The 25,632-nt window shown below is 37.8% G+C and overlaps 1 protein-coding gene across 2 annotated transcripts in view; it reads right to left on the bottom strand.

The window, feature by feature from the left end:
* Positions 1 to 25,632, bottom strand: part of grid1b (glutamate receptor, ionotropic, delta 1b) — a 261,369-nt gene that overhangs the window by 28,639 nt on the left and 207,098 nt on the right. For both annotated transcript variants that reach the window (XM_056771870.1, XM_056771869.1), the window contains exons 5-10: positions 19,637 to 19,690; positions 12,406 to 12,579; positions 9,759 to 9,920; positions 8,891 to 9,010; positions 1,209 to 1,310; positions 128 to 325 (exon numbers count right to left, since the gene is read on the bottom strand). In XM_056771870.1, coding sequence (XP_056627848.1) covers positions 128 to 325; positions 1,209 to 1,310; positions 8,891 to 9,010; positions 9,759 to 9,920; positions 12,406 to 12,579; positions 19,637 to 19,690 — 810 coding nt within the window. The remainder of the gene's footprint in view (positions 1 to 127; positions 326 to 1,208; positions 1,311 to 8,890; positions 9,011 to 9,758; positions 9,921 to 12,405; positions 12,580 to 19,636; positions 19,691 to 25,632) is intronic.

Below are 25,632 nucleotides of genomic sequence, written 5' to 3' on the forward strand. Positions count from 1 at the left end.
ATATTGGCCGAGACTGGGTTGTGATGGTTAGTGCTTTTCCATCTTGTGGTGTAACTCAACATATGCAGCTTCTTATTTAAAGAAAATACTGTGGTGTATTTTAATATAACCATTTAAAAAAACTTGCCTTGTTGATGAGCTCTCCAATCATTCCATTCCATGAGCCATTGGGCAGCTGGGATCCATATTTGCTGTCGGCCACTTGGTAGATATCATACTTGAATCCTAACATTTTGGCCAAGGCGTCAAGGACGTCAATTGAGAAACCCTTATATCTTTTGGGTTGTCCGAGAAAGTTTTCTGCCACCATCACAAATGGATCCTCCTTTAAAAGGGAATATTGATTAGTAACAGGTCAACATTTCTAAGAGCCAACTGTTGGGGGTCAAATATGGACATTTGTAAGGCACCCTAGGGAACATTTCTGTAGTAGATGATTACTGCACATGGCACAAATACCAAATGTTTTTAATAAAAGTCATTCTGCAACTTTGAAGATCAAAGAACATTTCATGTCAAAAAGTACAAAATTATATTGAATAGTACCGTGAAAGTGTACGTATTATCGCACATGCATGTTCAAATGATTATGATTATCCAATAAGATCTGAGAGCTGAAGCAGAAGATTACCAGTGAATAACTATCTATTGGTCTGTTTCTCACAAAGCGACTTGAAACCTATAGTCCACACATCCATCACATTCATTATGTGTTTGTTTTTTAGTTTGCTGGACCCTGTGCATTCAAAAAAATGCTGGGTTATTGTCAACCAGCATTGGGTCAAAAAGTGATGAACTCTTTGTTTCACCACAAAATGATAGATAAGGTTTTAACTCATTGTTGGGGCAAAAAAGGAACAACTACTGGGTTAATAAATAACCCAGTATTTGTGTGCGTGTGTGTGTAATTTACTTGGAATACTTGCACTGAGCTTCATGGCAGTCTTAGTTTACATATAGGTAGTTTCAAGTTATAAAGTGCATGCGTTTACAATGTGTGATACAGTTGGAGCCTAGTTCCTGAAACTCCACCACTGTTCAAAACGAAGATTTGTTTGAACATTACGGTGTAGATTGAACAAAAGGGTTGAATTTGGAGACATCAGAGTCAATGATGACAGAAATTTAATTTCCTTAAAAAAAAACAGATAAACACATCAACAGCCTCACACAAATATATACGTTTAAAAGAGAAAGGTAAGTATTACCAGCAACGTCACTACTTTCACAGTAACCCCCTGCATGCCATTCTCAATCCGACTCTCCTTTAGGCTTCCATTGAGCCCATGGACAGGATCCCACGTAGCCAACTGCAAGACAAAGAACAGAAAATAAGACTATGCAGAAATTTCAGCAGTAGGCAACACACTTTAAAGAGGATTTTGATGGAGAGGATGCGGGTCAAGTTCACCAACCAGATCATCTCCAGTGTTAAAACCGTGTTATTCCGTGTTGACTTTAACATGACTCTTACTTCGAGCAGCTGGCTCCAAAATTCACATGTAGTATAATACTTAAAAAATGTACATCTCAAAATATGAATGTATTATTTGACCTTTTGCAAATGTATATAAATGATAGAAAACTGGTTTAGTATGCTGTCCTTGTGTTAATATTATTCAGACTTCATATGAAAAACTGAATTTACAAAACTCTATACAGTCCACGCTGACTCTGTCAATGCTCCATTGTCAGTTTCAATATCACTACATTTACTGAGCTGATTTGCAAGGTTAATCTCATTAATAATTCATTTTCTCAGAAACAACGGTGATAATAAGATTTAATCAAAAAATTTAGCAAGTAATAACTTTTAATGTGATTAACGTGGGGTCTAAAGCGTCTTAATTTCAGGTGTTTGTGGTGTTAGTAAGAACATCTCATTTTACTCAAATGAATTGGATGAAAAGTGGCTGCAAAATGTACATTCACCTAAAGGATTATTAGGAATACTAATACTAACCATACTAATACTGTGTTTGACCCCCTTTGGACTTCAGAACTGCCTTAATTCTACGTGGCATTGATTCAACAAGGTGCTGAAAATATTCTTTAGAAATGTTGGCCCATATTGATAGGATAGCATCTTGCAGTTGATGGAGACTTGTGGGATGCACAAAGCTCCCGTTCCACCACATCCCAAAGATGCTCTATTGGGTTGAGATCTGGAGACTGTGGGGTCCATTTTAGTACAGTGAACTCATTGTCATGTTCAAGAAACCAATTTGAAATGATTCGAGCTTTGTGACATGGTGCATTATACTGCTGGAAGTAGCAATCAGAGGATGGGTACATAGTGGTCATAAAGGGATGGACATGGTCAGAAACAATGCTCAGGTAGAACGTGGCATTTAAACGATGCCCAATTGGCACTAAGGGGCCTAAAGTGTGCCAAGAAAACATCCCCCACACCATTACACCACCACCATAATTGCATTAATGAGAAATTGAACAGGTGTTCCTAATAATCCTTTAGGTGAGTGTATATGAATGAAGAAAAGAACCATTTGCATACATGCATACAGCAGGACAGTACTGTATATTGTCTTCATTATTTTCCATTAGGAAGAGTACCACTGTGGTCTGGTTCCAGGTGGTGGCACTGGATCAAATTAAAATGCATCTGACACTGAGCACCGTTTCCTCAAGCCCCCACATGCCATTTTTTATAGGTGTAATTTTTTGTTTTGAATGATGCCTTGAGCCGAAAGGGATTCATTCTGTACACCCAACAACAATACTAAATTAGCGGTAGTCAAATTGTGTGAAATGCAAAAATAAAGACAAATTAAAATCTCTTCATGAGTTCTTTATGAAGATTTAAACAAATCCAAATAAGAAACTGATAACTGCAGCTCTGCTTTGTTTTCAAAAGTGAGAGTTGTTTGATGACAGTGGAAATCCGCATTATTTAATCTGATTTATTTAAACCACACTAGTGAAAAATCAGTTATTTATATAAACCACACTAGTGCAAAATGACTTATTTCAAATATGAACAAGTAGCACCCATTTGCCGGTAAATGACAAGCAGTTGTCTCTTTGTGTCTGTTCTATTTTTTCCACACATCATTTTTAAAACCACGCATGTACATGAGCATTGACATATAAAATTGAAGTTAAACTTTTCATGTCACTAGACACGACCACATACGTTTGCCATTGGTCACTGTCCCTTGTGTTGCCAGAAATCACCAACCTCCCACTGAAAGGCATTAAATCATTACGCTCAGTCGCTGCTATACTCTTGAAGGTTTTTCAAAGCAATGCTATAGATAGAAGAACCATTTATTTGGTTCTTCAAAGAACCTTAAAATAACAATTTATGTCTGCTTTCTTCTATAAAAACTGCTCTCCTACGGCATTATGTTGCACATTTATTATAGTGAAGTCGCTAGTTGTTAAATATATATTTGCTCTTCATGAGTTCACTTGACATCACCCGACATCTAAGAATATACATAAATAATTTGTTGATAACAGTACAATTATACAATGAAAGTGGATAGACAGTTCAATTCGGAAATCTTACTTCGGAAAGAATACTGATATCAGTTTGGAAAGTCTTTAAGGATTAAAGCAGCCTTTTTCTCCTTGAAAAAATCTGAATGGCAAAAGTCTCCCTGCAGCTAATCTCCTTTCTTTCTAGTCGAAGACTTTCCTAACCAACATAGAGCCTTTTGTGTTAGAGAAAATGGGTTGATCATACATCACTGAACGCTTTTGGCCCAACATATAACCTCACACAGAAAATCCATGAGTGTTTCACGCAGAGAGCTATGGTGTCAAGCACCAGTCCGCCTGTCTGTCACGGCCCTACTTAGACGGATGATTTTGTAGCGTGTGGACGTGGATGCAGAGACCGCCGATTTATCAAACACTGTCAGATTTTTCCACATCCTGCCAAACATTTCTCTCAGATGACAAATGAAACTGAGGACTTGATGGATGACCATTTGATCCAGGGGCTCAAGAGATTCACGCAACAAACAAAAGCATATCCTTCATCTCCTGTTTGATATCTTGTCTGTCTTGACCCCAAACTAGGAGAACATTTTTCTGTTTGTTGAGTCCCTGCTAACTTCAAGATAAAAGTTTTTAAATAATGAAACAGGCTCGGGTGGACATCTCACAGACTTTGCTGGGCATTTTAAAACTGTTTATAAGGAAGAGTGACTCAGACAGGCTATGACTAGACTTACATTTAGGCTAAATTTAGACACAAAACAGGCCATTTTTCTTGTCATTTTGATTTGCTGTGTAAGCGCATTGTGTTGCATGGTTGGCATTCTAAGCAAAAAAGGAAATGCGCAATGGCTGTACAAAAGAATGATGTTATGTTTTATAAAACATTGTGAAACTGTCAGCAATCACATGCTTAAAAAAAGCAACAGCTGTAAGCAAACAATCATGACATCCCAGGAGGATTCATTAACTCTGACTATGAAATAACTTTTACTATAAAGCAATATACCAAGCATCAGAAGACATGGAATATGGTGAATCTGTCATATACAGTATATCAGATGCTTTTATGGTGCTTTTTTGCTCTGATATCTACAGTCCCTGATTCCCATCCACTTTATTATTCGGCGGAAACGATCGGCTAGAGAATCCTGCTCATTTAGTGTTCCACAAAAGAAGAAGGGTCACACTGTTTTGAGATATTTTTATAACTATTCATAATGCTTGAAATAGGTTAAGCGTCAAGCCTGTTTTCACTAACCTAACATTTACAAAGCAACCCACTGAGAAAATCTGTCATGTTTATAAAACAAGTGAAAAGTCACTAATGTTCCATGTGGTCCTTCACTCTTTAAGCTAAGTGGAGTGATGTTTTACTCAGCATCAGCACCATCTGGTAGTCTGTCTGCTGTACTCACAATACCAGGGCTTTAATAATTCGCTAATTTCATGGCATGAAAGGAACTAAGCTGCGCGTTTGTTTGGTAGAAAAGCCAAGCCTGATACATGTCTGGTACTGAGCCAGAGCTCAATGCTTATCTAAGCTTTGCTACACTGTCATGAGCCATGGCATGCCTTAAATAGAGGCTGTAGAATCTCTGTGGGCAGATAGAAGAGAAAAACCTGCTGGGGACGTGAATAGAGTACCTCAGAGATGATGTATCTTTGTGTGTTAACCCCAGAAGAGAGTTAGCATTTTAGAACTTCCGGTTCCATCACTCCAAAGTCTATGGTTTGACGGGGTTTTAGTAAATCGCCTGGAATAAAATCTGCTTTTGACAAAATTTCACGTTGTAATATATGACATAAAACACACCAGTTATAATCGCTTGAGATTTTTTAAACCTTAATAGTGTTTTTTAAAGGTGGTTGCTAACAAGTTTCTTAAGTGAGCTAGATTCTATGGGGGGGATATAAGACGTCGTCAGGCAACATGGACACAAGACTCTAAAAACATTCACAGAGTAATGCTTACCAGTTAAAATGTTTTTAAAGGGATAGTTTACCCATAATTTAAAATTCGGTCATAATTTACCCTATCGACTCCCATGGTATTTATTTTCCCTACTATGGCAGTAAATGGGGGATGAGATCTGTTTTGTTACTGACATTCTTCCAAATAGCTTGCCATGGTTCTGCAGAATAAAGACATTTATACTGGTTTGGATCAACCTGAGGGTGAGTAAATGACAGACTTTTCATTTTTGGGTGAACTATCCCATAAATAAAGTTTGAAAAAATTCTCGGAGGCTTGGTGGTGATGACATTAATATTGGGCGAGCGTAGTGTAGTCTGTCAGTGTGATATGACAAGAAGCATACATTTTAATGTGTCTTATTAAAGTTTTTCTTAATATCCTTTTAGTAAATTTGCTTTCATAGAAACAGATATTTTTGTATCAATGTATTATCAGCTTCATAATAACCATCGGTGTCTGACTATGATTTAAGACCCCAACATTATCATTAACAGATGGGTAATGTCTCCTTATTGTACCTTCATATGCTTTTGTCCAATTTCTATTCAATCTGGCCTTTTTTATGAAAATGAGTATATTAATAGTAAAAAGCCTGCGACAGGTCAATACATTTGGAAATGATATCTCAATTACTCTGCCATTTTATAGAAAACAGAAACATTAAGCTAATTGGCTAATTTAATCTCCAGATATACTGTAAGGTTGCCGATATACTGAATTCTGTTATGAGGAACACAAAAACCCTACTTTTGTTGTGATTATAATAAGGGAGTAAATGGATGTTGTTGCATGTAATGGTGTGGACAGAGAAAATGCAGGAGAAACCACTTTATTCCAAACCCAGGAAGCCCCCTGCTGTCTACATGGAGTTGACATCTCATGCATACTAACTGAAATGGAACCTCATAAATGACAAATCTGCAATGCTCTCCAAAAAAAGCACTAAGGAAGCTTGTGCCCATAAAGCAAGAAAGTTCACTCGACGGCCACATTGAGCAGCCACAGGCAGCTATCACCCTCCAAGCAAAACAGCTTCTATTTACTAGAAAGAAAGGAAGACCAAAATGATCACTAGCTGCCATGAAGTGACAAAATGACAATTTATGAAAGATTTGAATAAATTTGTTTGGAGAAAACAATAAAGTGTCGGAGAAAAGCCATTTATAGAAACAGAAAGTCTGATGCCCCTTTAACACTGCATGCGTAAGCAGCGCATATTTTTTCAGCACACATGTTAACAGATGAGAGCATTCATACCGCAAACGTAAGCAGCGCATCGGCGCCACAGCTTTCAAAAACACTTTTGTTAGGAGTTTTTTGGCCAAAACCACAAAAGCAAATTTTAAGGATTTATAATACAAGAAACATATTAATTTAAATGCTTATATTGCATATGAATGAGTGGAAAACGATCGCATTGTGCTCTCAGTGTATTGTCTGAACCCCACTGTCATCATGACCTTCTGAAATCAAAACAGATAAATCTACATAAACGTCATGTTATATCCCAGCACAATCAATCTGGTTTACGTCTATTTGACGTCTGCATTTACATCTGCAAGACATCTGCTGTACATAGCTTGCTCATCTGCAATACATCTCGGAGACGTCTGAACGTCTGTAATAAGTCTGCCTACGATCTGAAAAACATCTGCTGCTTAAAAACATCTGCTTAACATCTTAGAAAGAGTTCTGTACATCCATTCTAATTCATAAACATCTTACTGACATCTTCTAGATGTTTATATGACGTCTGACAGCAGACATCTCCGAGACGTATTGCAATGAGCAAACTATGTATTGCAGATGTCTTGAAGATGTAAATGCAGACATCAAATAGATGTACAGTATGTGTGCTATCAGGGATGCTTATATTGCATATGTGTGAGAAAAAAGCGATCGCATCACAGGTCAGTCACTATCGTGACTTAACCCTTTAGTGACTTCGTATCGTTCAAAGCACGATGGCTTTTTATGTAAAACTTGTACTACTTGGATCTAAAAGAGCATGAAACTGGCAGATATACCAAATCGTACACCAAACAAAATTATAAACGCAACACTTTTGTCTATGTCCCCATTTTTCATGAGCTTAACTTTGAGACTTTTCTATATACACAAAAGGCCTAATTCTTTCAAATATTGTTCACAAAGTTGTCTAAATCTGTGTTAGTTTGCCCTTCTCCTTTGCCGAGATAATCCACCCATCTCACAGGTGTGGCATATCAAGATGCTGATAATTGCACAGGTGTGCCTTAGGCTAGCCACAATATAAGGCCACTTTAAAATGTGCAGTAAAAAGTATAGAAATGCAAAATTGCATTGTTGCTCCCGCTTCGCCTACGCACTGCTTACGTGTGCAACGGGTTTAAGATGAGACAAAAGCAAAGACTGAAACTGCTTTTTGAGCCGTCACCACTCTAAAGTCAGACGCAACTTTCCCGACTGCATTCACCTCCAGGGTTTCTCATTTAGTCTGAAAATGTATTTGCTTCGTACCTTCAGACCATGACATATGTCAAATGAACAGCAGCAAAGTTCGCTATTTGTCTCCATAGCAGGGTGGAAATGAAGTTGGCTAAATGAATCTCTTCTTGGGTGGCACTGGTTAGGAGACTGAAGCTGGTGCTCTAATAATGAACAACAACAGCACTGAGTACACTTGACGTACCATTAGCTGTCCTTGCCTTTCATTACGGCTAATAAATGTGTATTGTATGAGGGGGAGCCAAGGCTCGTGTGTGCGCAGGCAGGGAGTAAATGGCCATGGCGCTGGGGATCCTAATGGCCATAATGTGATACAGTGGGTTCATAATTCAGGTTGGGATGCGGGGTGATTAAATCTTCATCACTAGCAGATAATTTCCTCTCCTGTAATTTATATTACTCCTTTCCTTAAGTGATGAAAGAAGTTTACCGCTTCAAAAACAAAGCCCACAAAATGGAAGGCTGTCTGTGGTTTTAAAACCCCCCAAAAATCAATCTCTGAAAATAATTCTCTAAACAAACCACGTAAAGGTAAACATAACAGTTTGACAAACTGAGCCGGCGTTTTTTTTTTTGCTGTTGACACAGCGCAACATCTGCATGTTGTACAGGCTGAATTACAACGCATTTGGTCTGGCCGGTCAGGCCCGCAGAGGAGTGACCCCCCGCCGCTGTTTACTCATGCCTCTCGGATGTCTGACACTGAGGTGAGCAGTCAAAATGGCAGGCTGGATACACATTCAAAGCAGTTTACATCAAGTCAAGTTGTTCTCAGCAGTGGGCCTTTCAACCAACCAGATTGCTTGCCCTCTGAGTCATCAAAAAGGAATTGCAGGGAACTCGATTTCAGTTTTCATTTTACCTAAGGTGAGTGGTAATGAAAAAGTAATATAAAAATAATGCCAAAAGACAGCGTTTACGCCTGGTCCTAGTAATGAAATCCAGAGCGATTTGACTCACCCGCTTTATGTCTCTTCCAAACGTCTCGCTGAAGCTGGTTCCCAAAATTTCAAACTGAACATGGGAATTTGATCCATTGTCCATGAAATCCATAATTCCGGTGAGACCGGTGATGTGGCCCTGTGAGAAACAACCTTTCTTTCAATCGATAAACAATGAAGCAGTACAATAAAAACAACTGAGTTACATCGAGGACAAAGAGTAATATGTTGTAGTGGCTATACTTGGAACTTTGATAGCTGTAGCTTTCTATGAATTTGGTGTCCCATTTTTTAACAGATCCAAGGCAGTTAAAACCCTTTAAACGTTTGTTGTTCTGCACAATGGAACAAAACATATTTAAATTACTTAAAAATGATCCCCTACAGTATATATGGGAGGTATTTGAGTTAACCTTTTCGCACTATGGCATTCACAAACATCTATAAAAGCCAAAGCTTTGACTGTAGCGTGCAAGCTGAAGTTTCAAAGACAAATCTATCTGAGACCTGTCCCTCCCGGGGCCGATTAGAGGACTCTGTACTTCTCTTTGGCTCATATAACGTTAAAAGAGCATGAAATTGAAGAACACACTAGACCGCCCGCTGCCCCCGAGAGCTTGGAGATGCATCGTGATGGGACATCAACTGATGCGGCCACTATGTCAGCCAGCCTGCCGCTTTTAGCAGACCCTTGGAGAGCTCTGAGTGAGGACAACCAACAGGGATCTCAGCTTGACCGCTGTTTACGTTTAAGAGCAATGTGATTGCGGTAGTGAGACTGGAAGGCAGTAGCAATTGAGATGGAAGTGATTTGCATCTCAAAAAGTGATATTGAACCAGGAGATAAAGCAAAATAAACATAGAAACAAGAAACCTTGAGGTCACACCTTTTGGATTGTCTCGAGCATGGACCATCCTCCATTCCAGGGCTTGGTTGACTTCCTGATGCAGTTGAGGCTGGCCATGCTGTGCCATTTTCTGTCCTCTAGCTTTCTGTAGAAGGCATTGGCCAGCATCAGTACACTGTCATAAAGGTACAGATTGGACACCTGAAATAAAAACAGCCAGTTACATAACATTAGAAAGATAGTGGGAATTTACATTACGTATACATGTTAGGTCCAATCCTTAAAAAAAAACGCTTTGGATGTAATCAACTCATAAATGTAAATGTAAAATTTAACATTTTTGACTTATGAGGACATAGTTGATCTTTTTTTGTAGCCGGTTTGGCTTTGGTTTGTGATAAGTTTGGCTTGTAAGCAGCTTGTAATATATTGGTAACATATATTACCAAATATACAAGTTTAAGAAGATATTAGGATAGGTTTTCTTACAAACATCATACACTTAATATCGAAAATTCTTGCAAACTTCCAATTAATTAAAAAGTATTATTTTTTTCAGCCAAGTTGTCTTGTAGCTTGTAAAAAAGACTGAACTATTTCTAAGGATAGCTTACAGTGCATGGTAAGATTCCCACATTATGTGACAATAAAACATCTTTATCAAACATCTGCAAAGTCAGGTCTGTATTGTACACATGGAAATCATTGATGACAATTGCTGGTAGCACAAGACATTGTTTATAGTCAAATTTGGTTGCTGGAAGACAATCCAACACCTGCAAAGCTAATTTTGTAATTTTCCAAACCTTGGCTAAATAAATGCCTTTATGATAAGAAATATAAGATATCAGGCTGGATATTTACAACTTTTAAAATAAAATGAATAATACGACCTTAAAACACGTGCTATGACATTTATTGACAGAAAGATTTTGTTCTTGTTTTCGAGTTGCCTAGAGCAAAACTAGTCGACATGATGTATCCTTGTCTTGGTAGCCACAGGGGTCCCGCAAAAGGCTGATGGCACATCGGAGCCCAGTACACTCCTATAAATGCGGTCCACATGAGGCCACACACACACTGATTTCAACACATTTTTTCACCTGACAAGACACAGAAAAGTTCCACACACATATGTATTTACGGAGGCAAACAAAATGTAGAGCTGTTAAACCCTGTGACACGTGTTTGGTGAAGACAGGCCCGAGGACAACATAATCATATTTCTATTGTTAAAAGACCACATGCTGCTTTGAATATTGATTCTGAAAATTCTTTTGTCACCCATTTGACAATTGAAAAGATAATCATACTTCACAAAGCAAAATTGTGTGTCTTTGTAAGTGTCAAGGTTATTTTTTTTCTGTAAAATGGTAGAGAAACTTTATTTTAGTATTTTAGGTCTTTCATTTTCCAAGTGTATCTTTTCCTTTTTGTAAGTAGATTTAAATTTCAGCCCTTTTAATGTGGGTTTCTGTAATAAACTCATTTAAATTGAAAGTAAACTTTTGTAGAAACACAAGTTCTGGTTTCTTTCGACAGAATAATTCCATACTCTCATAACAATATAATGACAAAAAAAAACGATGTTTTATTGTTTACGCAATTATTCACTCTCTACAAAAGCTCTTGCCTACAAGCCAGTAACTTTGATGAGGAAACTCCAAGGAGATTATCCGATGACAGTGCATCAGCAAGTCTTGTCCATGACCCTTCTAATGCAAATCAAACTTTCAAGGCCGTTGAATGACATCTGCTCGGTGAAAAGCTGCAAGGTGTCATTCACCATTCAACTTCATGTATAAAACATAGCACATGTCCCTACTGTACGAATGACAACCTCACTGGCACACTGCTGGAGCTGACAAGATCATACAGGAAGACATTTGTCACAATTTGCTGAAACTGACCGTCAACTGAGAAATATTGGCGGTATTCGCAAGATCTGGGCGGACAACTCCGTTGGACTCAGGTTTCTTGAGTGACAGAGAAAGGCACACATAAGGTTGACTCGGCAGATTTGCAGACCAAAACCTGACAGTTTTGTCACTGCTATGAACTAGCGGTTTGCTTATCAAGGTGATTAAACATCAAAGAACATATAACCCTCGTTTTCATAAATTATTGAGGAACCAAAGGAGCCCCCAGAGGGGGTGTGGCACAAAGCTCTGCCATCTGTTCGCTACCATGAAAATTTGTGTTCAGGCAGGTTTAGGTGGAAACGTGGATGTCAAATCAGTCTAATAAAGGAGCAAAATCTGTAAAACTATTGGGTTTGACCATGTTTTGATCCTACTAAGATGACAGTTTAAAAGCTTCAACAAAACAAAAATATTTTTTTCTATACTTACATAAAAATACCTTTAATATTCATTCTTCTGGTGGGTGTTTCTATTCAAAGTAACTTGGAGTGCATTATAAAATGTAACAATTTGTGTGATTCCTGGGGATCTAAACCATATGGCTGCCTAATACCATGCTCTACTAGTGAGCAACAGTGACTTGATTATCAAATAAATGAGTAATTACACACAATTTTTGATAAATGGAAAGCTTAAAACCTTCCTTGAGGTTTCAACAGTTTTGTTTGATGTGTCTTTCAATCCCTCTGAACGCAGTGTTAAGGTTCTAGACTAGCATCTACTGTATTCAGGAACCTGAAGAAGCAGTTTCTATGGTTACTGACCTCCAGCGACTGCAGGTAGCCCTCCTGAGGGTCACAGAGCAACGAGGAGATGCGGTGATTGTTCCTCATACAGCTCATACTGCTGTCTCTCCACAGCGGGAAAATCTGCCTGACCGCGGTCATCCTTCCCAAGGAACTGTGGGCCAGCTCCATAATCTCAGTATCGCTGATCTCCTACACATAAACAGACAAAATATGAAAAGTCAATTGTAGCTTTGGTTTTTGAAACATATTTGAGGAAGACTTTTATAAGATATTTGTTCCCTAGAGATGTGTGTGTTTGTCAGACTCTGTTCTTTATGGAGACTGCAGTGATTTATGGGTTTGTACAGTTTTCAGTTTTCTTTTTTTTTCTTTCTCTTATATTTTCTGAATGTAGAAGTTGAGGGAGAGATTTTATTCAGCAAAATGTAGTTGATAACAATAGTGTGGTAAGCCTACATATTCACAATCCTAACAATAAATCTAGTCATGGTAATTATAATATAATAATATTCAATTGTAGGTTAAATTAAACAAAACCATGTATTTTATGAAGTACATTTGTATGGAAAAATTATAAGTCAACTGTAAGGCTACAGTTTTCGAGTTTTATTGACTTTCTTCAGAAATGTGTGACCTACAGTGAACTCAATGTCTTGTCAATATATTGCGAATATAATATTAGGCAGTGTTCAGTATACAATTTAGGCATGTATAATAGAAATAACATGCTATAACATAAATTAATTACAATGGTAATAACTTACAATTGTGGATTGTGAAATATACCGTAATCGTCTGTGCATTTAATTTCCCATGAGCAACAATGCTATTGTTTATGGCTGGTCCGCGTTTCAGATTTATAACTTGCAAAGTTGAGCTGGCAGATACTTTGTAAATAAATTAGGCCAAACAGCTCTGTTACTGGAATATTCATCAGCAAAGATGCCGTACAGTCATTATTTATGCTCTGGCCGCACACGCTGAAAACCAATTCAGGTAGAGAAAGACTGACATGCAAAACGTGTATCTTGCACCATAACTGTTTGTGGCAAGGGGGGCGTGGTTTAGCGACGTCTGTACCGGGGAGGAGAGACACGGAAAAACGGTAAGCAAGTAGGTCGATTGCAGATTAAGATCACCTGCGTCTCATTACAGTGATTGTTGAGGAGACAGCTTAAAGGCTCACAGTTCAGAGGAGAGTTGAGAGAGAGACGGACCCGGAGAAGTGACAAGCAAGCAAGTGGATCATATACAGAGTGGAATTTTACGGACCGTGATCCGGAAATATCCGGCTGTCCAAAGGGGAATCTTACCGACCGTGATCCAGAAAAGTCGAAGAAGTTTATTATTTAATGTGTATACAAGAGCGCATTGGCGCCGTGTGTTACGTACGGAATCAAAATAAAGATTCTTGTCTCCAGCGTCCTTCGGCCCCAGGCCCGCTCCAAGGGCCAGAGAGACAGTGGGAAACGGACGGCAGTTTTACCGGGGACCCGGCCGTTTCAACCAGAGTGCGGCCTCTCCTCCGCCACAAGCCTCTCCTCACCAATCACTGTAATGAGACGCAGATGATCTTAATCTGCAATCGACCTACCTGCTTACCGTTTTTCCAGTGTCTCTCCTCCCGGTACAGACGTCACTAAACCACGCCCCCTTGCCACACTGTTCTTTCAGCGAAAAAAAAATGAATTAGACATCCCTTTCCCATTTGAATGCACATCCTCAAATGTTCCCCATGTGACTCCAGGTTCAAAGGATCTATGTTCATACTAAAAGCCAACTAGTGTTTTCTGTGCACTGATGGGCTTGTGATGCTCCTTGTAATTTCAAGGGCTGATGTTTAAAGCATCCGGGAAGCGAAGTGAAGTGCTGCAGAATGCTAGCGTACAGAGAGTAAGAAATGACAGACTAAAAGGTTGTTAGAATTACACAAAAGTGTCTAATATTTAGGAAATGCCATACTGCTCGGTGGGGAATGTGTCCTTTAAAACTACTCACCAATTTGGTTTAGTACTTATCCCTTAAAATATTTAATACAACAGTCAGAATTTCATTGGTAAAAGGCATTTAAAAGACTGACATTTAGAATCCCGTAACAATATGCTTTTATATTAAGCTCTCTTTGTGGCATTCCAGAGTAGAGTCTTCAAGAGGTGTGTAGAGCACGGAGAGGAGATTTTGAAGAAAGAAAAGTTTTTTTGAAAGTCAGCGCCTCTATGACTTCTCTCGGCCCAGGATGGCTCGGAGCAAAGTTTCTGAGCGAGTGGGCAGAAGAAAATAAATATTTGTTTATTGGAACTGAAGTGAAAGTGATGCTCCAAGCCGGGAGGAGAATTTGCTGTCTCTGGTCTATCACTTCTGAACTTTTCGGAACTATTGTTGTTGGCAGTAAAAAATTCCAACTAACTGACCGAATATTGGGTCAAAGATTTTACTGCTATACAAAAGCAATATCACACGTTACTTTATGTCAGGGGACTTCAAATACTTTTCTTCGAGGGCCAGATTCCAAAAGTATAAATAGGATGCGGGCCAGTTTTTTGCCATATCCTCATTTTAACTGTTATTTTTTATGTCTGTTTTTAAGTGATATTTATGTTACGGGATGAGAGCCGTGAGGGAACGATAGAAGATCCGAAGCATCAAAGGACAAGCGACAGGGATGTACAGCGAGAGAGGACAAGGCCTGGACTTTACATTATGGTTTATCATGTAGCCGGTAGACGACCGTGAGGAAGCTGCAGGCATTTTACTTTCGTTTTTGTGGTTAGTTTATTTTCTTAAAAAGTTGGTTAAATGTTCGCCGGTTCACGCTTCCTTCTTCCCATTCCTTGAAGTTGTTACACAGTTCAAAGCTAGATAAACAAAGTGATCTAACCCTGGGGTTATACTCCTTTGGTGTCGTTTGAAAAAGGAATTGTTTAAGTAAGACTTAGTTTCACAACGTAGAACATAGGTTCTAGACATGATGCACAAGCAACATGAACGAGCCACAGTGTTTGGGGAAGGAACGTGAAGTTTTAGCGGCAGTCCCAGCAAAACTTTGTCATGATTCCGCTATCAAGCATGTCATGGCATAGCCTTGGGTTTTGTGTGAGAAAGACATGACTTTGCTTATTTATTGGCTGTCATGGGCTTTCTCGTGCCTCGTCGGTGTTTCCCGCCCTTTTGTCTCGTTAGCCTTCCCATTAGTGTTTCATTCCCCACACCTGCCCCTCGTTAACTATCCTGTGTTTGTCCCCTTTAAAACATCCCCGTGTTTGTTGTCCTGTGCTCGTTCATTGTACGTGTAAGCTGTACCTTGTCTGTGTTTGATCTCTTGTCTATGCCGTCTCAAGCCGTGTCCTAGTTTGCTTTGTGCTACATGTTTTGTGAGTATAGTCTAGTGTTGTCCTAAATGTTTATTTTCTCAGTTTAGTCAGTCCGTGTCCTTGTCTTAGTTAATAGTTTTATCCTGTCTTGTTTTCCCTCTCGTGGGTTTTGTTTTACTTTTTCTATAATCTTGTGTCTCAATAAATATCTGTTTAACCCCTTCATCCCCGTGTCTGCCTGCGATTGGGTTCTCCCTTGTCAAACCCTGAAAAACTTAGCCGGGGACTATTTCTAGTGACGTAGATACTCGGCGGTTACAGACTCGGCCAAGGTCATGTGTTTGCGTGATTGAATTGACTCCCTTTTTTACAACCCAATTACTTTGTTATTCATTCACCTTAAGACTGCTTACTTTCAAACACGGCAACATAACACACTGCATGAAATGTCATTTTCCTGATCTAATGTTACTTACTCTTTAAAACATGCACACAAATATTTCATCTGGTATTTGTGCCTTTTCATGTTATTTAATTCAAATGGACTTTTAAGGGTGCAAGACACTTATTGGGACGCGAACTATGGCCCGTGGGCCGCCAGTTGCCTAGTCCTGCATGGTCATTATGTCATTAAAGAAATGTCACAATGAAACATTCTAATGCTTCTAAAATAGTCTTTTTTTACCTTATTTATTCTTAAAAGCCTTGTTTTTCTCATCGCTTTGAAGTAAAGCAGCTCAAGGCTGAAGACCAGAACAAAAAATTAAGCAGCCATATGAAGTCACAAGAGAAGCACATGGAATTCAAAACAAGTAATTGCAAATGACACAACAATTGCTTTAATTCAACATTTGCTGTGAGTGTTTCTTCTCCTGGTGGAGATGGTGGAACAACTTTGTAAGGGGTCATTTTTGGGGAAAAACTGATGTTAGAATGTCGCGGCCAAACAAAACCAAGTGCTACAGAAAGCAACTTCAAAAATGCAGTATATATTTAAAGGGGTGGTTTAACGCTATTTTATGCATTCCCCCGGAAATAAAGCCCAGTAGCTTGCCCACAGGTCAACCGGTGAGCTATAGGAAGACCTGCTTACCATCAAGATTGGCTGTGCTGGGGGCCTTCAGCTGCAGCTCCTTACTCTTGCAATAGTGAGAGAAGTTGTGTTTGTTTGTTCACTACATTTCAGTGATGGATGATATATAAACTGTGGATATAACGCTAGATTTGCAGATCGTTTGAAACTGATAGATAGAGTGGTCCCAGCGCAAAAAGATGCCGAACATGAACCGCACGTGGTAAGTGAAACTAAGTCATATGTCTGTATGTAGGTGAGATGGTGGTCTAGTGGGTTAAACCACTGAACTGGTAAATCAAAGGTTGCTGGTTCGATCCCAGCATCCACCACCAGTGTGTCCTTTAGCAAGACACTTTACTCCACGTTGCTCCAGGGGGATTGTCCCTGTAATAAGTGCACTGTAAGTCGCTTTGGATAAAAGCGTCTGCTAAATGTAAATGTAATGTTGTTGGCAATCGGCGCGTATGTGCATAATGTTAAACTTATAGTGAATCAACAGTTATGCAGGGACAATGTGATAATATATTGTGTACTCTTGATTATGTTCCCCCCGCACATCCCCAGAAGGTCGTCTGTTTACAAAAAAAATCCTACTGCTGTATCTATCTTTTATAAATATTATCAAACTAAATCTTTTATTTTTATAAATATTTACAACCTAGATCTTTTCGAAGATCTGAAGTATGCAGTACTACTCTGTAGGTACTCAAGATTAATATGAGATTGGCAGAAACTGCGCGTTCAACCAGACCTTAAATACTGTTTAAGGAATGCATATAAAATATAATCTTAAAGACTAATTTAAAAATACAGCACTTTTACCAGCCACAGATGCAGGTTGGTTTTATGAACCCTGTTATAACATTTTATCTTGTAGATTGATTTGTTTGGTTCGAAAATCATTTGCTTAAGTTAAAATTTCCCTCAAGGGTTGACATTTATGTTGTAATAATCTTCACACAGTACTGTATGTAGTATGCCACATGCAGTCTGAAAGGATAAGACATATTCTACATGGAAAAGTAAAGATTATACTGATTTATAATTTTTTGTATAATTTTGCTCATCCATTAAGAAGATTATGCTTGTAGATAAATTTGTCTTGCAAGACAAACCATTTCTGGAACACACAAAAAAATGGTTTAATGGCAAATTGACTAAGGATTACACCAACACATATTCATACTCCCAACTCGTCAGTGATTGATGTTCGGGCAGCGCCCCTGGGCACCGCTTTTTAACGTGTGGGTTAATCTGTTGCTTTCCATGAGAAACCATCTGCACCAAAGTAGTACCCTGCATTTTAAAAAGCGATACCAATGGGCACTGCCCGCATGTCAATATGTTACGAGAAGGAATTGATGACACACTACCAGACTTTCAAATTTTTCTGAACTGGAACTGGATGAACTGGATGTGCAGGGGGGTACCTCAATAGTTGCGGTAGTTTCTATGTGTGCTCAGTACCAAAAGAGAAAAATGAGTCAAGCACATTTGGATGCATAATTTGATGGCTAGACATGGTCAATATGGACTCTTTAGTTTAAATGTGTCATACATAAATATCAAACATGTTTTGATATCCCCCGTCTAAATAGAATCATATTCTAAGTCTGTGCCCATAATACACTACAGTACATGACTATCTGTAAAATATGTCAACAAGAGCTTAAAATCAGCAGACTGGCACGTATTTTTGACAACTATGGTCAACTTTTTTGTGTCGCCAAAGTCTCAGGTGAAATGAGGTTTTGAAAATCAGATTAATGTTTAGCTTGTGCGTGAGAGTCAGTAGCGAACAATCTCATTCAAATGCATGACATCCATGTAGTCAAGCTATGTTTTTTTTAGCTGACAGGAGGAGATGTTTATATTAACAGCAGCATGTGACGTGTCAAGGATCATCTTTCACAAATAACTTAATCGAAACGACTTGGTTTTCAAATGCTTTTGTGAAGAATGAGTTTTGCAGATTGAGTTACCCGAGGAAAATTCATTCGCATACTATCATGTACCCACCATCTGCCCTTGCATCAATGAGGATTAAAGGATGTTTGTGTAGTGGGTATAATTGATATGTTGGCACAACTGAGATATGTTGAATGTTGTCTCCTTTTCACCGCATGAGGATGGTCAGCCCTGAATTTTTGCACTGTTTGGGCCACTGTGGTTTTAATTGGCTTCATGGGGCGTTTGAGTAAAGTGAGATTATTTTATATGAGCTAATCTCTGGTTGGTGGTTTGGTCTGCCACTATTTCCAATCCCTGCTATCGTATGACAGGCAAGTTTATTTGGTTACATTATGACCAGATGCGATGCCACCCACATTCTGTTATTTGTGAGATTGCTTTAATATCTATATAATGACTATAACTCCAACTTCTTATCTCTGTAAGTGACAGTACACCTTAAAATAAATAAGTATGAACTTTTATATGAGAAATTTTAAAAACGTTTCAAGCTATATCTTTTGTTTAAGAGTTTTTAATATGGTTCAACATTAAGTCACAGCTGCATCCTCTGTACTGAGATTTCACTTATATGAAATTTAATTTGACTTGAAATTTTGGAGTTCACATAATTGTAAGTTTTGCATTAATACATGAAATAGGACAGAGTAAAAATTATACATTTAATATTGAAACCGTAGAGTACTTGTAGTAGTCAACTGATGTGTGTTATCATTATTATTGGCATGTGTGTGTCCTGGGATTGAAAAATCTTTCAACTGATCTTTTATATGTATGATATATTTTCTTTATCTATTACTGCATATAAACACAAACAAAATACCACGTTCAAGCAGACAGGGTGTAACTGAAGGATGGTGGGAGAAAAGATAAATAAATCTGGCCTTACCTCGTTCACAAACAGCCAGTGACTGTCTTTGGAGGCCAGGTTCGTCTCCACAGCCTAAAAAGAGATGAATAGAAGATAAATCAATCTAAATTGTGGTTGGCAAGTGTTGAATAGGCTATCTGACATTGAAGAGATGGCTTGAAACTACATTGGATTAGACGTTGGTTAAACAAGCACCCAGGTCAGCAGTGCTTGGACCATTGATGTTTTCGATTGATTTCCAAAAGTTACTTTAGTCCACACTTGAACATAAAAATAGTTAAATCCATTTGATTCGAAAGTAATTAAATATGAAAGAATCATGGGCCTGCGTTATTAGACTATTTCAAAAATGTTGTTTGTGACAGTGACATTTGGGGACATTGGTATTAGGAGGAATGGAGTCCTCGAAACTTATCTTATCTTTTTTACGTGATACCAGAGGTATCATGTGGTACTTAAATATTCCTCAACATTCTCTGTTTCTGTAAAATTTACATAAACCATTGAATGCAGATCTAAATATCACACAGTTTTAGCAATAAAACTTACCCGGTGTCCTTGTACGAAAATAATATGTTCTGCTTTAGGACTAACTAGATCTCGAAGGTGTTTTATTGCATTTGACCTCAATCCCTTAGGGTCTCATCATTATTCCATGCTGCATGTCAGAACTCCATAATGGGAAATTCCAATATATTACCAAAGGCCACTCGGCATGCCATGGCATTTAAATTAAAAATAGAGATAGCAAGAGGGTCTTCTGTCTGTTCATCGATGTTTAAGGATTTCTGAGGGATAAGTGAAATGTGGAAGACTCAGGAACTCACTTTTGTCATACAGATGCTGTGGTTGCTTTCGTTCTGCACATTTACGGAAAACACATATAAGTAGTAATCTTCTATATTGAGGAAATAATTTAACTACAATTTCTTTATCAAAAAAGATATCCACATAAATTGTCACAGACAAATGTGATTCTTGCATCCAACTCATTGAGTCAATGCGATTTGAACCAGCTGAAAACTTCATCAACATGCGTCTGACTACTATGGGAGTCAATGGTGGCCGAGAACTGTTTGTTGACCAGCATTCTTCCAAATATCTATCTCTGTGTTCAGCAGCACAGACACATTTATTCAGATTATGAACAAATTATGTACTGTTCCTTCAACATTGAAAGTTGAAGTAATTCTGACCAGAATGTCTGAGGAATACCTATACTACAGAATGTCGTCTTGCAAAGACAACCCATAAAACATGTAAGACTGTGCTGAAGCATAATTAAATGCATGTAAATGATGTGTTTGTCTCTTTGTAAAGCCTTGAGCTGCCTCGAATGCAGGCTGTTGTGTTGCTTTAATCTGTAAAACATAGACAGCTGTCTTGAATTTTATCACACACTTTCTTTGTGTATTTAGAACATGTGACAGCACAGAATACATTATATTTTCAAGCCACTTTGGAATAGCAAGCCTGTCAAATATCATCTTTGAAGAGTTCAGTTATAAAATTGTAATGTAGCAAGAATTGATAAATAGTTCATGAAGACAATGTTGTTGTTAGCTTGACAAAAAGCATTATGCAGTTTTGATACAACATAGATACAGTACCAGCAGATTTTGGAGGTTAGGGAACCCATAACCATGCTTAAATGGTCAAATTTGAAACTTCAGTGGATGTTCATTAGAAACAAGGGTGCATTTCGCCGAATTTGGTTTTGTGATTTCAATATAACAGTTGGCAATGGAGCGTTTGACCTTTACAAGGGTTTACTGTTGACTGGGGTTGTCATTTTTACAGATGAAAGGAGAGGTTCTTCTTCACAGTAACTTGACATGCCCACATTACAACTAACATGGATTTTCCCTGTTGTGATGCACTGTATTACCGAACACTGGCACCTGTCTACTGTGTACTTGTGTGAAAAACTAAATAAAACTAAATGTGACAACCTTTGAGCAAGGGCACTCGTTGCGTTAAACTCAAAATAATGAAACACTTTTCTGGGTGGATCTGAACTTGGTACATTATCAAGTATCATCCTTAGCATTTTTAAACTGTATATGTCTGAATTGTGTGACCTGAATAATATGCATTAATTCGGTTATACAAAATTATCAAAGCCAAATTGATTCAAGTACTTAACTGCATTAAGTGTTTTATGATGTACGTTCCTTGTGACATGAATTGCAACATTTGAATATAGTTCTAGCCTCAGACGGCACGGTTCATTCAGTGATTGATTGATATATAAATATGGGAAAAGTTATATACATAATGTTATAGGGCAAAAGATTGTAATGGTACATTGATGAATCATTGAGGCAGTTGTCTATGAAGCAGCAGTATACTGTATTCATCTGTACTGTATATTCTCCATGTGCAATACTTCAGCATCTCCTCTCACTTCTCCTGCTCTTTAACTGCACCTTAGAGAAGGTATAAGCGGTTTGCTCTTGAGGGCTAAAAGCCAATATGGATCAAGTTAGTGAAATCAATAAAAACACACAAGCTCCTAAAATGTATCCACTGATGATATACAGTTAGGCCTTGAATTGTAAGCACATTAATCTGACATTAGAAATGACCTCATTACTGATTGACCCTTCGCAAAACTCCGCCCCCCTTTGCTACTGTTGCGATGTCCAACAAGCTTTCTTCAATGTGTATCAGCCATGTGCTCCCAGTGTACATTTGTGCACGGCAGATTTTTTGTTGGCCATGATCCTTCTTTGTGAAAACGAAAGTAACAGAAAAGAGGACAGAAAAGAAGAAGAGTCCATCAGTGTCTTAATCTTTATTTGTGTTAAACTCAACAAACACAGTAAAGCTGTTGCTCTACGACTTCATTGCTGAAAACGTCTTTCCTTTATAATGTCACTGCAAATTTTGCTCTCTGAAGGTGACCTCATCACATCACACGAACGCAACGCATATCTTACCAGCTTGCTCTTACTTGTAATATGTAAGAAATACCACAACAAGTAGTATATTGATATCCGCCATGGACTTCCCGAACGTTTCCGTCTGTAATTCGTACATTAATGATTCCAACAATATGATGTCTTGTATCTGTATTGGTATAGTTGTGATTTGAACTCTGATTCTCATTCATTTAGAATGATTTTTATAAATTATAACCTATCGTTTATCGTTTTAGTAATGTCCATTAAAACTTGGTATATATCTCTCTGTTTACTATTACAATAATTAAAAGCAATTTTTTCATATTAATCACCAAAGCTCTACTACAGCAGGTTTGTCGGACTGGTTTGTTTGTCAGAAAAAAGAGCGGTCAGTAACGGGGGGAAATAATGTCGGCGTTATGATTGGTCAGATCGCCGGTCAATCAAACTGCCTGTGAAGGGTAAATTGTACGATAATTAGTATCTTCAAACCCCATTTACAGTTGACTAAACATTTGTAGACAGTATAGGTCATTTTGGTCACACTTTATTTTAAGGTCCAATTTTCGGTATTAGTAAACCATTAACTATGACTATGACCTCAGTAAACTACTAATTTGTTGCTTATTAATAGTTAGTTAGGTAGTTGTTAGGTTGAGGTATTAGGTAGGATTAGGGAAGTAGAATATGTGCTTTTAAGTACTAATAAACAGCAAATATCCTAAAAATGGGCATCTAATATGCAACTAGTTCTAGTTTATAGTGAGAATTGGTCCCTATACTAAAGTGTTACCGTCATTTTTATTATTGCATATTTAATTTGTTCTTAAGGCACCATGAGGGCCACATACACCGTATAAAATAAACTTATAATTGCTTGCTTTTTTATTAACTAAATCTGCGGCATGAATTTACCACACTTAAAAAAACTATAAATAACTGAGTAAACTTCTTATTATACATACTTACATTACCAACACTTAACCTAAGACCTTTTTTAAAGGGGAAAATTATATTTTGTCCAGCACGCGTGTCTTTTTCGCTAACTCTACGTCCTTTCATTTCTGTTCATTACACAAGGATATAATGAGGCTGACCTTCTGCTCAAATGTCAAACAAGTATTAAAATGCATTTGACAGTAGTTTGTGGAAGACGACTTTCATGTTTTAGTCTGATGAAAAAAAAGATGTATTGTTTGAATATTAATTTAATGTTAAACAAGCCCTCTGATCCACTGTGAGTCCCAATCTGACAATAGACCGGTCATAATATTGTGCAGTTATTGTAGACATTTCAAAATTTGAATCTATCATTGTCTGCTTCAGAATGTCGATGACAAAGTTTTGATCTTTTAGTTTACAGTAAATTATTTTACTAAGGTATGAGAATGATTTTTTGTAGTTGTTGTAAAAGAATAAAGTATGGTGGCGTGTTATATTTACCTCAAATTATAAAGCAAAAATCACATATTCTGTCTATTTTGTTACATAAATCACTTCAATTTAGCACTTTTTGAAAGACCAAATAAAACAAAGCTATTCTATCTAAACAAGTTTAATGAATATGTATAATGCATCATGCAATCGAGTTGACAGATTTATATTCACTCAATAGATATGTATCTGTATTGAACAGTTGCTTGACCTGAGTGCGGAAAGCTTCTGCTTATCTGTAAACGATGGAAAAAATACTATTATTAAATGATTTACTTATAAATCGAATCCAGATGTGACACCCTGAACTTTCCATAGCAGAATTGAAATTCAATTTATTTTATTTGTGTGATTTTGAGCTGAGAAAAAATCTATGCAATTCTGCTAAATAAATGAACGGTTACATTTTTTTACACCCCTGTAAGTGTTCTCCAAACGTTTGACCGAAGGGTCTTCCGTCTTCACTCACCCACAAAGGCTCTTGAGCTAAAATAACCTTCTCAGACCACTTGACCTTGAATTCTGCTTCTGAGGGTAATTTTTCAGCTAGCTGGAGGATATTTACAGCACATATTACTGGACATGAAATCTGTACGACCTGAGGTTATGAATTCCACTGTAAGAAAATGCAACTTTCACAGCAACAAACAATATAAAACACACAAACATACCCGCTCAAGCTTCAATCGTCCCTCTGATTTACATTAAGCTGTATATCAACACTGAGATACTCAGAAATCAAATGTATATAATATATAACTACATCTAAGCACAGCTTGTGGGGACCATTTTTTGTATTACGAAAACAATAGAAATGGTAAAAGGGAAAAAGTGGTCAGATTTTGTGTCAGCCAATGATTGAATACTGTACATTCATCCCTGCAGGATCCCGACACAACATACAGTAAACATATTGTTTCATCCTATCACACCAGGGTATCGTTTCAACATACAGTATTTCCACACCAGGGTATTGACATTTTGCCTTTCACTCACTCAGAAACCTAGGTTTGATTTCAGTGTGACAGTGGAAAGAAGCATCAATGTACGGTGGTGGAATGATTTGTGTGATCAGCCTGCTGTTTGTGACCAAAAGAGGAAATCAGACCCATAGTATGTACCATACAGAGAGAGCTCTGAATCTCATTCCCACAGCCAACCTCTGAAAAGTCTTTCTAAATTTTCCAATCATTATAGTAAAAAAATAATCAAATGCAAGGCACCCAAAGCTCAGTCTCAGGTGATCACACTTGAAAATTGTACTATTTCACGAGGTGACAATTTTGTATGAATCACAGATAAGCGTACAACTAATAGATAAAAGCAAGCCTCCACCCCAAAAACTATCACAACTGACAACGTATAACATACTAAAACATTGAATTTTAATGAATTGCAGTGACAGTGATAAAAAAGTTATGATTAAATTACATTTGATCAATTCATTAAAAGAGTACTACTGAACATGTTCCTCCTTAGACAAACCACCACAGATATTGGGATACCACCAAGCCAAAACCTGAATAAAAGTTTATTTCCCAATTAATGTCAAGCTTTAAAATATTTTAATTGGGTAGAAATGTTGAGAGTAAGGTGGGCCTTTGAATATCTTTGAATACAATGGGGGGCCTTGGAGTCAAAAAGGTTGAAACCCCCTGATATATTAAACTGTTT

Source organism: Triplophysa dalaica, chromosome 17 (genome assembly GCF_015846415.1).
Source record: "Triplophysa dalaica isolate WHDGS20190420 chromosome 17, ASM1584641v1, whole genome shotgun sequence".
NCBI classification, from domain to species: domain Eukaryota; kingdom Metazoa; phylum Chordata; class Actinopteri; order Cypriniformes; family Nemacheilidae; genus Triplophysa; species Triplophysa dalaica.